Below are 14,880 nucleotides of genomic sequence, written 5' to 3'. Positions count from 1 at the left end.
ACCTAAGAACGAGTCCCATATTAGGCACCCTGCATGGAGCCTGCTGCTCCCTCTGCCTGTGTCTCTGCCATTCTCTCTGTCACTCTGTGTCTCTCATGAATAAATAAAAAAACTTAAAAAAAAACAAGGCAAAAGCCATCACAATTCCGGATTTCAAAGTTGTGATAATCAAAACAGTATAATAGTGGCAGTAAAACACGCACATGGTCAATGGAATAGAATAAAGAACCCATAAATGGACACACAGCTCTATGGTCAACTTATCCTCAACAAATTACAAAAGGCTATCAACTGTAAAAGAGACAATCTCTTCAACAAAATGTGTTGGTAACATTGGACAGCTGCAAGTAGAAGAATGAACCTGGGCCATTCTTACACTTCACACAAAGATAAACTCAGAGTAGATGAAAGACCTAAATGGGAGGCAAGAAACCATCAAAATCAAGGAAATATTGTGACCTCGGCCACAAACCGGTTCTTGGTACTCAAATCTCCAAAGGGAAGGGAAGCAAAAGTAAAAATGAACTCTATGGACTATACCAAGTAAGGAGCTGTCTTACAGCTCTGGAAACACTCAACATAATTAAAAGCAACCTAACAATTTGGAAAGATAGTGATGCCTGTGTAGCTTCAGCATCTGTCTTTAGTGCAGGGAGTCCTAGAGCTCTAGGATTGAGACCAGCATCAGGCTCCCTGTGGGGAGCCCACTTCTCCCTCTGCCTGTCTCTGCATCTCTCTCTCTGTCTCTAATGAATGAACAAATAACATCTTCCAAAAGAATAAAAACAATGGGAGATTTGGAAATATATCTCCAGATTACGGCAGGTTTCCAAAATCGAAAAATAAATTACCAAACTAAACAACCACAATGTGAAAACTACAATCAGAAATGGGCGGAAGACATGAAGAGGCACCCTGTCCTGATTTGAGTTGTCGACTCTCACTTTATATTAGGTAGGTCATCCACATGCAAAATGAAATTTATTGTCTCCTCTAGGTCTGCCTTATATCAACAGCATGATTAGAACAGACAATGCATCCTGAAGACAAGAGGAAAATACTTTCTGCCCGAGACTGGAGGACCTGCCAGAAAACGTAGCAAGAAAACTACTTTAAAAAAAGAAAACTTGGTAACCTGGAAAGAAAATAATGAGTTTTCCTAGAACAATATCTTAATAGAGTCAATGAGTAAAAAGCTGACATAAAAACTGGAAGAAAGGGGATCCCTGGGTGGCGCAGCGGTTTGGCGCCTGCCTTTGGCCCAGGGCGCGATCCTGGAGACCCGGGATCGAATCCCACGTCGGGCTCCCGGTGCATGGAGCCTGCTTCTCCCTCTGCCTTTGTTTCTGGCTCTCTCTGTCTCTCAGTCTTTCATGAATAAATAAATAAATAAAATCTTTAAAAAAAAACTGGAAGAAATAACTCATGAGCTCAGAAAAAAATCAGGATATAAAATCAGCAAATAAAATAAAGATATATTCCTACAAAATAACAACAAATTACATATACAAAATAACAAAATAATCTGATTTACTCTGGCATGAAAAATAAATATTTAGGATTAAATTTACTAATAAATTGAAATTTCTCCAGAAAATGACCTATATTGATGCCTGTCTTTGGAAAAACACGCAGAAACTGAAGAAGAACTGTGCTTAGAACTTCATATAGTCAGAAGGCCATCTATACAAATTGCTATAGAATTGTGGTGCAACACTTGTGCTGGCTTTTAAATTCAAGAATGTAAGTCTGGAGCTGGTTATATAGTTGGAGGACATGCAAAGAGGGACCTCCCTCCACTGATTAAACCAGCCCAGGCCTGACCCTGTGGCCGGGAGAGCAGTCCCAGCCTCAGGATCCCCAGGTGACCCTATTCAGTGATCAGGTCACAATGCAGACAAACCACCATGGAGTCTGTGCTCTGCTGGGTTTTCCTTGTCGCTATTTTAAAAGGTAATTCATAGAGAACCAAAGACCTTGAGTCTGTGAGTGGAGATGAGTGAGAGAAACTGGGGATGTGGGACAGTTTCCTGACCAGGATGTCTTGTGTCTGCAGGTGTCCAGGGTGAAGTGCAGCTGATGGAGTCTGGGGGAGACCTGTTGAAGCCTGGGGGGTTCCTGAGACTCTCCTGTGTGACCTCTGATTCACCTTCAGTAGCAATGAAATGAGCTGGGTCCACCAGGCTCCAGGGAAGGGTCTGCAGTGGGTTGCAGCTATTAGCAGTAGTGGAAGTAGCACATACTACGTAGACGCTGTGAAGGGCCGATTCACCATCTCCAGAGACAACGCCAAGAACACGCTGTATCTGCAGATGAACAGCCTGACAGCCAAGGACACGGCCATGTATTACTGTGCAGACACAGTGAGGGGCCCTCATTGTGAGCCCAGACACAAACCTCCCTGCAGAAGGGGATCAGGACCACCAGGGTGTGCGCACTCCTCACCACTTCTATCTTGAAGTCCGAGGAGCAGGTGAAGAGGGTGGTTCTGGGCAGGTTTCCTGTCAGGGTCTGGGCTTCCTTGCCAAGGAGCAGTTTCCCCCAGGGAGCCCCTCTCCACACTTGATTATGTGTTTACCTATTCAGTCTCTTTCTAAGAGACTTAGAATTCAACGATAGCACTTGCACTTACTTGTACTTAACTTTTCCTAACCCGAAATATAAATCAATTACAAATAACTCCATTCACATCTTCTGAAGCTTTTCATGAGTCCCAGTGGCACTCACTGTGGATCACAGGACCCCAAGCGAACATGCTGTCTTGTGCATTACGGTATAGAGGAATCCCCAATCAACACAAGAGAAAAGAAAATCAACACACACAATACAAAAATGTTAATAACAGCCTGGGAGTGAGAGAGATTCCCAGCATGACATGGTAGGGAAGTGGACTCATAGGTCATTCATACACACCCACAATAATGAGAGTATAACCTCTCATCACCTTCACCTTCATGTCTGTTGAGAGCCAGGCCGGCCTCTCATCATGTCACAAATGCCTGTATAGTGCCAGGGAATGACACTGGCTCTGGGTGTGTGTTGTGGGCCAGTGGTGAGTACAGCGTCCTGCTCCAGGAAGGGCTTGTGTGCAGTTAGTGTCCCAACTGCATCAAAAGAGGGAACTCCTCGGTTATTGTTTGATTTCTTTCCTTTGGGTGGAGGAGAAGAATGAGGAAGGAATATCAGGGATCTACCAGTTAATAAAGACTGGATATGGTGTGAGGAATTTCACTAAACCAGGGTAAAACCAGAAGGACAAAAGAGAAACATGGTCATTGTCAGTAGACAAGTGTCTGAATCATATGGAAAGGAGATGTGTAATATATGGAAGCGGCACAAAACTTTAAATAATAATACAAATAGGCCAAGATCCTATCCAGGTCTCAGATGGATGCTGTCCTCTTCCCAAGGAACCATCTGGTTCTGAAGGTCATGTGTACTTGGTGTGCTCAGAGACCAGAGGCTTCTACTGGACCATGAGGATCCTCAGGGAGAGGAGCTGGATTGAAGGACCTTCGACCTGCAGGGCAAAACTCATGGATCCTTCAGGTGCTGACGTCAGTTCGCTGGTTGTGACCTTTACCATCCTTGTGGTGAAACCTAATGTCCATGTGATGGGGGGAGGAGGTGGAGCCTTAGGGGACCACTTAGGTTTGGAGATGCAGCCTCATGATGGGATCAGGGCCCTTATACACCAGGATTGGGAAAGCTCCCTGAACCCTGGCCCATTTTGAGGTGCCTGGGAAAGGACGGGGTAGGATGTGGGTGCTCTCCAGACACCACAGCTTCCTGCACCTGGACCTCAGACAACCCAGAATGCAGATCTGTGAGAACGAGTGTCTGTTGTTTGATCTGCCCAGTTCATGTATGATGTTCCAACAGGGGGCACAGGCTGAAGTCATTTTTTTTTATTTAAATTGAATTTACCAACATTCACTCTACCCTCAGTGTTCATCACATCATGTAACCTCCTTAACTCCGATCACCCCATGACCCCATTCCCCACCTCCTCCCTTCCAGTGACCCTCATTTTTTCCCCAGAGTTAAGTGTCTCTCATGATTTGTCTTCCTCTCTAGTCCTACCCCACTAAGTTTCACTCCTTCCCTTATGGTCTCTTTCAATATCAATGAGACCATACATTGCCTTTCTGTACTGGATTTATTTCTCTCAATATAATGACTCCAGTTCCATCCATGTTGATGGAAACATTATTTCATGTTATTCATTATGTCTGATGGCTATGTAATATCCCATTGTATACATAAAGCACACCTTTTTTTGTATATTGTTTATTGGCGTGCAATTTGCCAACATATAGCATAACACCCAGTGCTCATCCCATCAAGTGTCCCCCTCAGTGCCTGTCACCCAGTCACCCCCATCCCCCGCCCACCTCCCCATCCACTACCCCTTATTCTTTTCCCAGAGTTAGGAGTCTCTCAACTTCTGTCACCCTCTCTGATATTTCCACTCATTTTCTTTCCATTCTCCTATAATCCCTTTCACTAATTTTTATATTCCCCAAGAATTAGACCATATAATATTTTTCCTTCTCCAATTGACTTATTTCACCCAGCATAATATCCTCCAGTTCCATCCATGTCAAAGCAATTGCTGGGTATTTGTCATTTCTAATGGCTGAGTAACATCCCATTGTATACATAGACCAGAGCTTCTTTATCCATTCATCTGTCAATAGACACTGAGGCTCCTTCCACAGTTTGGATGTTGTGGACTTTGCTGCTGTGAACATTGAGGTGCAAGTGTCCCTTCGTTTCACTAAATCTGTGTCTTTGGGGTAAATATCCTGTAATGCAATGACTGGCTCCCGGGGTGGCTCTATTCTCACGTTTTCAGGACATTCCATTCTGTTTTCTGTACCGGCTCAACAAGCCTAATTCCCACCAGGAATGAAATAGGGTTCCACTTTCTCAATATCCTCCTTTATATTTATTGTTTCTGCCTTTTTTACTTTATCCATTCTGAGTTGTATAAGTGGGATCTTAGTGTGGTTTTCATTTGTATTTAGCAGATGACAAGTCATGTGGATCATTTTTGTCATCCAACAAGTGAGATAAGGAGCAATGCACCACCTAGCAGTAAGACCGGGGCTTCAAGGAGGGCACAGATGCTCCCAAAGGACCAGAATAGCAGGAATATTATTGGTAGGACCCCATGTCTCTGTGCAGGTGACACAGGTGCCATTTGGGTGGTGGGCTCTGCTTGCTGTCTTCCCGATGCATATGATCCATTCAAAGATGGAAAGGGTTGTAGCCGGGTGCTCAGCAGTTTAGTGCTGCCTTCAGCCCAGGGTCTGATGCTGGAGATCAGGGATCAAGATCCACATCAGGCTCCATGCACGGAGCCTGCTTATCCCTCTACCTGTGTCTGCATTTCTCTCTCTCTCTCTCTCTCTGTGTGTGTCTCTCATGAATAAATAAATAAAACATTAAAAAAAACAAAGATGGTTCAAAAAAATAGAAAATAAAATAAACAAAGATGGAATGGGTTAGATTTGGAAAAGAACAGTAGTGCTGTATGCAGCCTGCAGGGACAAGGGGACTGATCTAAGAAAACCAAAATTATGGTTGATCAGAGACACAAATTGGAATTGGTTTGAAAATGAATTTTCCTGCTGCATTTGTTGTCAAAAATACTGACAAATCCGTAGAAGAAGTTCATGGTATATACTTTTCTTCTCTTAGATGGAATATAGTATTTGAATGTAAAAGGAATTCATGAAAAACTTACACTTGCAAGGCAGCACTATATTGTTAGTTTAGGAGGGATGAGAAAAATAGAAATATAGACTATACAATGGAAAATGTTCATTATGACACCAGTTCATTATATCCCAAACTCTGTTTGAATGAGCTCATTTTGCATCAGGTAAACTCATCAAAGCGATTGCAGAAGATCACAGAGTTAACTGCAGTGGAACACAGTGACTGAGTTGTTAGAGACTTACAAATAGAACTGCATTACCTGAAACCTTCTGAAATTCAGTTAAATTCTAAATTTAGAATTGCAGGAATATTATAGGCAAGACTCCGTGTCTTTGTGAAGTGGACACAGGCGTCTTTTGGTTGGTGGACTCTGCTGGGAGTCTTCCTGATGCATGTGATCCATTCAAAGTTGCAATGTGTTAGATTTGGAGACAGAAGACAAGTCCTGTACATAGCCCATAGGGTCAGGGGGAATTTCAAAATTAGGGTTGATGAAAGGCACAGATTGAAAAGAATTCAAACTGAATTTTCATGCCATATTTGTTATCAAAAATACCTGATCAATCTGTAGAAGGGTTCAAGGGTAGATATTTTTCTTCTCTTAGATGGAATATACTATTTGAATGTAAAAGTAATTCATCAAAATTTACAGTGGAAAGGCAGCATTACACTGTTCATTTAGGAGGGATAAGAAAAATAGAAATATAGGCTATACAATGGAAAATGTTCATCCTGACACCACTTTATTTTATCCCAAAATCTTCATGAATGCAGCTCATTCTTTATCATGTAAGCTCATCAGGGCCATTACAGAAAATCACAGATTTGACTGGATTGACTCACAGTGACTGAGTTGATAGAGAGTTACAATCCAACTGCATTAATTGAAATCCGCTGAAATTCAGCTAAATTCTAAATTTAGCATAATCATGTGATCCTCAATAAAGGAGGGGTCCACACTTCTAAGGAACCCTGCCACTCTGTCATTCAGGTGTTTCAAGAGGGCCAGGAAGTCCTGTGGAGAGGAGCACAGGCCAAGATTCTGACTCACTAAAATGTGCCCAAGGGCAAATCACAAACCCTGAATAATTTAAGGGGTAGGATAAAATCACTGTATGGGGAAACATGACACCTATAAAAACAAGATTTCTGTGCAAATATCATTACAAAGTACCACATGGACAAAAAGTCTGAAGTCTGGGATATTACCTAATAAAAACATAGTTTCTCAAAGTAGTCAGTATGAACACACAAAGGTAGTCATATCTGCTCTGGTCACAGCATTTGACACAAATGATCCCAAGTTGAGTATATTGTGAGAAGACATGTATATAGGGGCCTCCTTCCATGGACTAAAACAGCCCAGACCTGAACCTGCATGTGGGAGAGGAGCCCCAGCTCCAGGAACCATAGGTAACCTCATGCAGTGATCAGGTGAGAACACAGACAACTCACTATGGAGTCGGTGCTCAGCTGCATTTTTCTTGATGCCATATATATTTCAATATGCCATATATATGCCATATATATATTTCATAATATATATTTCAATATGCGAACATATAGCATAAAACCCAGTGCTCATCCTGTCAACTGCCTTCCTCTGTGTCTGTCACCCTGTCACCCCAACCCCCCACCCACATCCCCTTCCACTATCCCTTGTTCTTGTCCCAGAGTTAGGAGTCTCTCATGTTCTGACTCCCTTTCTGATATTTCCCACTCACTTTCTCTGCTTTAGCGTTTATTCCTTTTCACAATTTTTTATATTCCCCAAATGAATGACAACATATGTTTGTTATTCTCCTATTGACTTACTTCACTCAGCATAATATCCTCCAGCTCCATCCACTTTGAAGCAAATGGTGGGTACTTATCGTTTCTAATAGCTGAGTAATATGCCTCTGTATACATAGACCACATGTATTTTTATCCACTCATCTGTCAATGGACACCAAAGCTCCTTCCACAGTTTAGCTATTGTGAACATTGCTGCTATAAACACTGAGGTGCAAGTGTCCTGCCATTTCACTGAAACTGCATCCTTAACGCTATTTTAAAAGGTAATTCATGGAGAACAACACACCTTGAGAATGTGAGTGGAGATGAAGTGAGAGAAATGGGATGGGTGACCGTATTCTGACCAGGATGTCTTCTGTCTGCAGCTGTCCAAGGTGAAGCACAGCAGCTGGGGTCTGGGGAGACCGAGTGAAACCTGGGGGTTCCCAGACACTCTCCTGTGTGGCCTCAAGGTTCACCTTCAGTAGCTACAGCATGCTTTGGCTCCGTCAGTCTCCTGGGAAGGGCCTACAGTGGGTCACATACATTAGCAGTAGTGGAAGCAGCACATACTATGAAGACGCTGTGATGGGTCGATTTACCATCTCCAGAGACAAAGCCAAGAACATGCTGTATGTGCAGACGAACAGCCTGAGAGCCCAGGACATAGCCCTGTATTACTGTGCAGATGCAGTGAGGGGACGTCACTGTGAGCCCAGACAGAAAATTTCCTGCAGGGACTCAAGTATCAATGGGATATAGGGGATCTCATGTCACCAGAGAGTGCTCAGGTCACCAGGCCCTGTTCAGGACAGCAGGGGTAAAATGGAACCAGGATGTATAGGTGAAGGTTCAGGAAAATATTTATTTTCATTTGTCTAAAATACAAAATAAGCTCTTTTGGGTTGAAATCTGGATTAATACAGTTTGTAATATTTTATTTATATTATTGCTGTTAATGTTAGTTTATGATACAATAATATTTTTAACTATTATTATTTTTTATTATATTTATTAGAGTTCAATTTGCCAGCATATAGCATAACACCTAGTGCTCATCCCGCCAAGTGCTCCCCTCAGTGCCCGTCACCCAGTCAACCCAAAATCCGCCCACCCCCTGTTCCACTACCCCTTGGTCATTTTGCAGAGTTAGGTGTCTGTCATGTTGTGTCACCCTCACAGAAATTTTCACTCATCTTCTCTCCTTTCCCTTTATTCCCTTTCACTAATTTTTATATTCCCCAAATGAATGAGACCATATATTTTGGCTTTTTCGATTGATTTTTTTAAATCAGCATAATACCCTCCAGGTCCATCCACGTCAAAGCAAAAGATGGGTATTTGTTGTTTCTAATGGCTGAGTAATATCCCTTTGTATACAAAGACCACATCTTCTTTGATACAATAATATTTTTAAATAAAATAGCTTTGTTTTTTGTTACATTGAATTAGTCAACTTGTACTACATACTTCTTTTCTGATGTTCAATAATCCATCAGGTGTTTATAACAGTATTGATGACATCATTTGCCCTCTTTAATGTGCATCACACAATGACCCAATAGACCCACTCACCTCCCCAGCATTATACCTCATTCTGTTTCCTCTAGTTAATGCTTTCTTGTGTTCTGTCTCCCTCTCTAATGATTCCCAGGCTTCCCAGCATTAGCCAATGTTACCTTAAAATGTTACATATATTCCACGTTAGACAGAAATGATACGATAATTGTCCTCTGATTGACTTATTTTACTCAGCAAAATACTCTCCAGTTCCATCAATGTCAATGTAAATGGTAGGTATTTGATATTTCTGATGGCAGAGTAATATCCCATTGTATATATTCCACATGATATTTATCAATTCTTCTGTTGTGGACATCATGACTCCCTCCACAGTTTGGCTATTGTGTACTTTGCTGCTATGAACCCTGGGGTTCAGGTGCCCTTTGCATCACTACATCTGTGTGCTTGGGGTAAATACTCAGTAATACAATTCCTGGAGCATATGCCATTTACAACAAAGGAAAGAACCAGAGGTAATACTCTCTGCCATAGATCTAATTAAGAAGGATAAAGTAAAAAATAAGAGCTCAAATACAGGATATTAATTTTAAAGTTACTAGTTGCATTTCAGGAAAGCTAAAACACACTACATTATAACTTAACATAGAAATGAACAAATTCAGTTGTAAATTAAAAATGATCAATGTGAGATAGGGTCTAAACTAGATGCTGTAACAGCCATGATAGATAAGGCCGAATGGAGCATAGGTGACATAGAATACAAGGTGATAGAAAGGAAAGAAGGTGTGGAAAGTAGAGACACACAAATAATGGACCATGAAAGGCTTGAAAAATCACTAGTGCCATTAGTTCAAACTAAATTAAAATATTTAGGGCCCATGAAGGGAAGGAAGAGAGAGAAGGACAGAACGTATATTTGAGAAAATCATAGCAAAGACTCTTTTTCTTTCTTTCTTTGAAAGATTTAATTTATGTATTCATGAGAGACATAGAGAGAGAGGCAAAGACATAGGCAGAGAGAGGAGCAGGCTCCATACAGGGAGCCTGATGTGGGACTTGATAGTGTGTCTACAGGATCATACCCTGGGTCAAAGGCAGGTGCTGAACAGGTGAGCAACCCAGCAGTTCCAGCAGACTCTCTTTTTCAATAAAAAGACACATCCAGATTGAAAGTGAGGGAGTATTCACCCACTAATCATGTCAATGGATGTCAAGAGGAAGGAAGAGGGGCAATACTTATAGGAGCTGATCTAGAATTTAAAACAAAGCCTATAATAAAGGATGAAGAAGGATACTATATCATAAAAATTGTTTATCCAACAGAAGATCTACCTTTTCAAAATATTCACACTGCTAACTCTGGGACAAGTGCACAAACCAATTAACCTTAAATTTAATGACACTCATGGCTAATATTACCTTTAGAGTGGGGACTTCAACGTCCCCTGACAGCAGTGAGAATCATCTAAGCAGAAGCTCAACAAGAAATAAGAGGTTTGAGAGACATACTGGATCAGACATACTTCACAAGTATATCAGAGCATTTTTCCCAAAGCAGAATACACGTTCTTCTTTATTGCACGTGGAAAATACTCCAGAATTGATCATACACATGGTCACAACTCATGTGTCAAGTGGTACAGAATGGTTGAATTCACTCCATGCATATTTTCAGACCAATATGCTATGAAACAAGAAGGCAAACCCAATAAAACATGGAAAGCCCATAAAGGACAATGTGACACCACCTCACACCAGTGAGAATGGGGAAAATTAAGAAAATATGAAACAACAAATGTTGAAGTGGATGTGGAGGAAGGGAACCCTCTTGCATTGTTGGTGGGAATGTGAGTTGGTGCAGTCACTTTGGAAAACTGTGTGGTGGATCCTCAAAGAGTTAAAAATAGAACTGTCCTACAACCCAGCAATTGCACTGCTGGGGATTTAACTCAAAGATACAGATGCAGTGAAACGCCTGGACACCTGTGTCCCCATGCTTATAGCAGCAATGTCCATAGTAGCCAGCCTGTGGAAGGAGCCCTGGTGTCCATTGAAAGATGGATGGATAAAGAACATGTATTCTACATTTACAATGGAATATTCCTCAGCCACCAGAGAGGAGGAATACCCACCAATTGCTTCAACGTGAGTGGAACTGGAGGGTGTTATGCTGAGTGAAGTAAGTCAATTGAAGGACAAACATTATATGATTTCATTCTTTTGGGTAATATAAAAATTGGGGTAAAGAATTATAGAGGAAATGAGGGAAAATAAGTGGAAAAATTAGAGAGGGTGACAAAACATGAGAGACATCTAAATCTGGGAAACGAACAAGAGGTAGTGGGAGGAGAAGTGGGTGGGGCATGGGGTGACTGGGTGACAGGCACTGAGGGGAACACTTGAGCAGATGAGCCTGGGGAGCTATGGTATATGTTGGAAATCAACCTTTAATAAAAAATACATAGCAATTAAATAAATGCACATAAAAGGACATCTTATTGAAGAAGAAATAAATGAATGAAGAAATTAAAGAATTTAAGCAAAATTTCAATCAACGAACATTAAATCACAATCATGCAATCCAGTATGTCTCTCAAACCCCTTGTTTCCTTGTAAAGCTTTGGGACACATCAAAAGCCATCCACCAAGGGAACGCTGGAGAAATACAGGTCTTCTCCAGGACCTGATTGGAATGGGAGTATATCCAGTGCATTAGCAGAGTGAAGATGATGGTAAAACATACTGCCAGGCTGGTGCTCCCACATGCAGAAGAATGAAAGGGGACAGTTTTCTTACATCATCACAAAAATGGACTCAAAGTTGATGAAGGATCTAAATTAGTCGGGAAACCATCAGAATTCTCCAGAGAACACAGGCAGCCCTTTTTTACCTCGGCTGCAAGCACTTCTAGACGAGTCTCCAGAGGTAAGGGAAAGAAAAGGAAAATGAAGTATGGGGACTTTATCAAGAAACAGCATTTTCACACAAAGGAATCACTCAGTGTAATTAAAAGGCAGCCTACAAAATGGGAGAAGATATTTGGTAATGTCCTATCAGATTAAAGGCTCGAATTCATATGTAAAATGAACATATCAAGCTCAACAGCCACCAGTATCTTCAATGAGAATTGGGCAGATGTGTGAACAGACTTCCTGTCCTGTCCTGAGATCCCACATCATACCGTATATTATGGAGCTCATTCTCATGCAAAACGAAATTCATTTGCTTTCCTAGATTTGCCATATATCAAACAAAATATTAGAAGAAAGTGTCTGACAGGAAAGAAGAAAAACACCAATACCCCTAAGTCGAAGATTACCATGGAAATTAGGCAATAATAAAATAAAAGACTTTAAAATCATTCAACAGGAATAAAATAATTTGTTTACATATACATTGTCAGGGAGAAAAATAATTCCAAAAAAAAAAACACTTAAAAGTATATAATTCACTCAGGGAAAATTTAGGATATCAAATCAAAATAGACCATAAAGTTAATTTCTACACACTAACAACCAAATTTCTGTATAAAATATACAAAACATTCCCCTTTAGACTGATATTACAAATAAATATTTATGACTACACTCGTTTAAGGGGAGAAAATCCTCTTTAAAAATGAACTATATTAATGAGAGACTTTCAAAAGGCACAGAAAAGCAAAAATAAATACTTTGATGGATTAGAGATCATAAATTCACTGTACCAACATAAGAATGTGATCTACCGTTGTGAAGTAATGCTTGTATATATTGTAAAAAATTGAATCTAGGACTGGAGCTGACTATATAGTCAGAGGACATGCAAATAAGGCCCTCCCTACACTGATTAAACCAGCCGGGCCCCGACCCTAAAGCTGGAGAGGAGCCCCAGCCACAGGAAAACCAGGCAGCCACATTCAAGGCTCAGGACACAACGCAGACAAACCATGATGAAGTCTGTGCTTGGCTGGGTTTTCCTGATCGCTATTTTAAAATGTAATTCATGGAGAACAAGGGACCTTGAGTCTGTGAGTGGAGATGAGTGAGCGAAAGAGAGGATGTGGGACCGTTTCTTGACCAGGATGTCTTGTGTCTGCAGGTGTCCAGGGTGAGGAGCAGCTGGTGGAGTCTGGGGGAGACCTGGTGAAGCCTGGCGGGTCCCTGAGACTCTCCTGTGTGGCTTCTGGATTCACCTTCAGTAGCTAAGGCATGAGCTGGTCCGCCAGACTCCAGGGAAGGGGTTACAGTGGGTCGCATACATTTACAGTGGTGGAAGTAGCACAAGGTAAAGACGATGTGAAGGGCCGATTCACCATCTCCAGAGACAACGCCAAGAACACGCTCTATCTGCAGACGAACAGCCTGAGAGCCGAGGACACCGCCGTGTATTACTGTGCGAGGGACACAGTGAGGGGACCTCAGTGTGAGCCCAGACACAAACCTCCCTGTAGAAGGGGATTGGGACCACCAGGGAGTGCACACTCCTCACCATTTCTGTCTTGAAAGCCCAGGAGCAGATGCAGAGGGAGGTTCTGGGCAGGTTTCCTGTCTGGGTCAGGACTTCCTCTCCATGGAACAGTTTCCCCCAGGGGGTCTTAATTTTGTGTTTACCTATTCAGTCTCTTTCTTAGAGACTTAGAATTCAACTATAACACTTGCACTTACTGGTACTTAACTTTTCCTGACCTGAAATATTAATCAATTACAAATAACTCCATTCATGTCATCTGAACATTTTCATGAGTCATATTGGCGCTCCCTTTGGATCACAGGACCCCAAGATAACTGTTCTCTTGCACATCATGGCATTCAGTAATCTCCATTCAACACAAGTGAAAAGAGACATTCTACAAAAATGTTAAAAACGGCCTGGGAGTGAGAAAAATTCCCAGGATGACATGGTAGGGAGGTGGACTCTGAGGTCACTCACACACACACAGAATCATGAGAGAATAAGCTTTAAATACCTTCACCTTCATGTCTGATGAGAGCCAGGCAAGCCTCTCATCAAGTCATAAATGCCTGGATGGTGCCAGGGAGGTCACTAGCTTCGGGTATGTGTTGTGGGTCAGTGGTGGGGACAGGACCCTGCTTCATGGGATTTGGGGAGGAGTTGGGGCCCTAGTGGAGTACTTAGGTCATGAAGTGCAGCCTCATGATAGGTTCCGGACCCTTAAACACCAGGACTGGGAAAGCTCCCTGTATCCTGGCTCCATGTGAGGTGATGGGGAAAGAACAGTCTGGGACCTGGGTGCTCTCCAGACACCACATGTGCCTGCCCCTGGACATCAGATGTCTCAGATTCCAGATTTGTGAGAATGAGGGTCTGTGGTTTGCTCCATCCAGTCCATGTACGATATTCTAGGAGTTGGGACAGGCTAAAGTAATTTTTCTTTGTTTAAATTGAATTTACTAATATTTACTACACATTCAGTGCTCATCACATCAGGTGCCCTCCTTAACTCCAATCACCCAGTTCCCCATTGCCCACCCCCTCCCTTCCAGCGACCCTCAGTGTTTTTTCCCCAGAGTTAAGGGTCTCTCATGATTTGTCTCCCTCTAATATTACCCCACTAATTTTCATTCCTTCCTTTATGGTCTCTTTCAATATTTCCTATATTACACATATGAATGACACCATATCATTGCCTTTCTGTGATTAATTTCTCTCAACATAATACCTCCAGTGCCACCCATGTTTAAGGAAATGTTATTTCATGTTATTCATCATTTCTGACAGCTGTGTAATATCCCATTATATATATAAAGCACATTTTGAGTATATTTTTTATTGGAGTTTGTTTGCCAACATATATTATAATAACCAGTACTCATTCCACCAATTTCCCCCCCTCAGCTCCTGTCATCCTTG

General features: G+C 41.8%; 1 gene segment (V, D, J or C); it reads left to right on the top strand.

The window, feature by feature from the left end:
* The first annotated feature begins 1,839 nt into the window (after positions 1-1,839).
* LOC112670967 (immunoglobulin heavy variable 3-48-like) overlaps positions 1,840-14,880 on the top strand; it is a 75,872-nt gene continuing 62,831 nt past the window's right edge. Inside the window, 2 exon segments of the V gene segment in view lie at positions 1,840-1,953; positions 13,108-13,201. Coding sequence covers positions 1,908-1,953; positions 13,108-13,201 — 140 coding nt within the window.

Source organism: Canis lupus, chromosome 8 (assembly GCF_003254725.2).
Source record: "Canis lupus dingo isolate Sandy chromosome 8, ASM325472v2, whole genome shotgun sequence".
NCBI classification, from domain to species: domain Eukaryota; kingdom Metazoa; phylum Chordata; class Mammalia; order Carnivora; family Canidae; genus Canis; species Canis lupus.
Note: the sequence above shows the minus strand (reverse complement) of the source record. Positions and strands in the feature narration are given on the sequence as shown.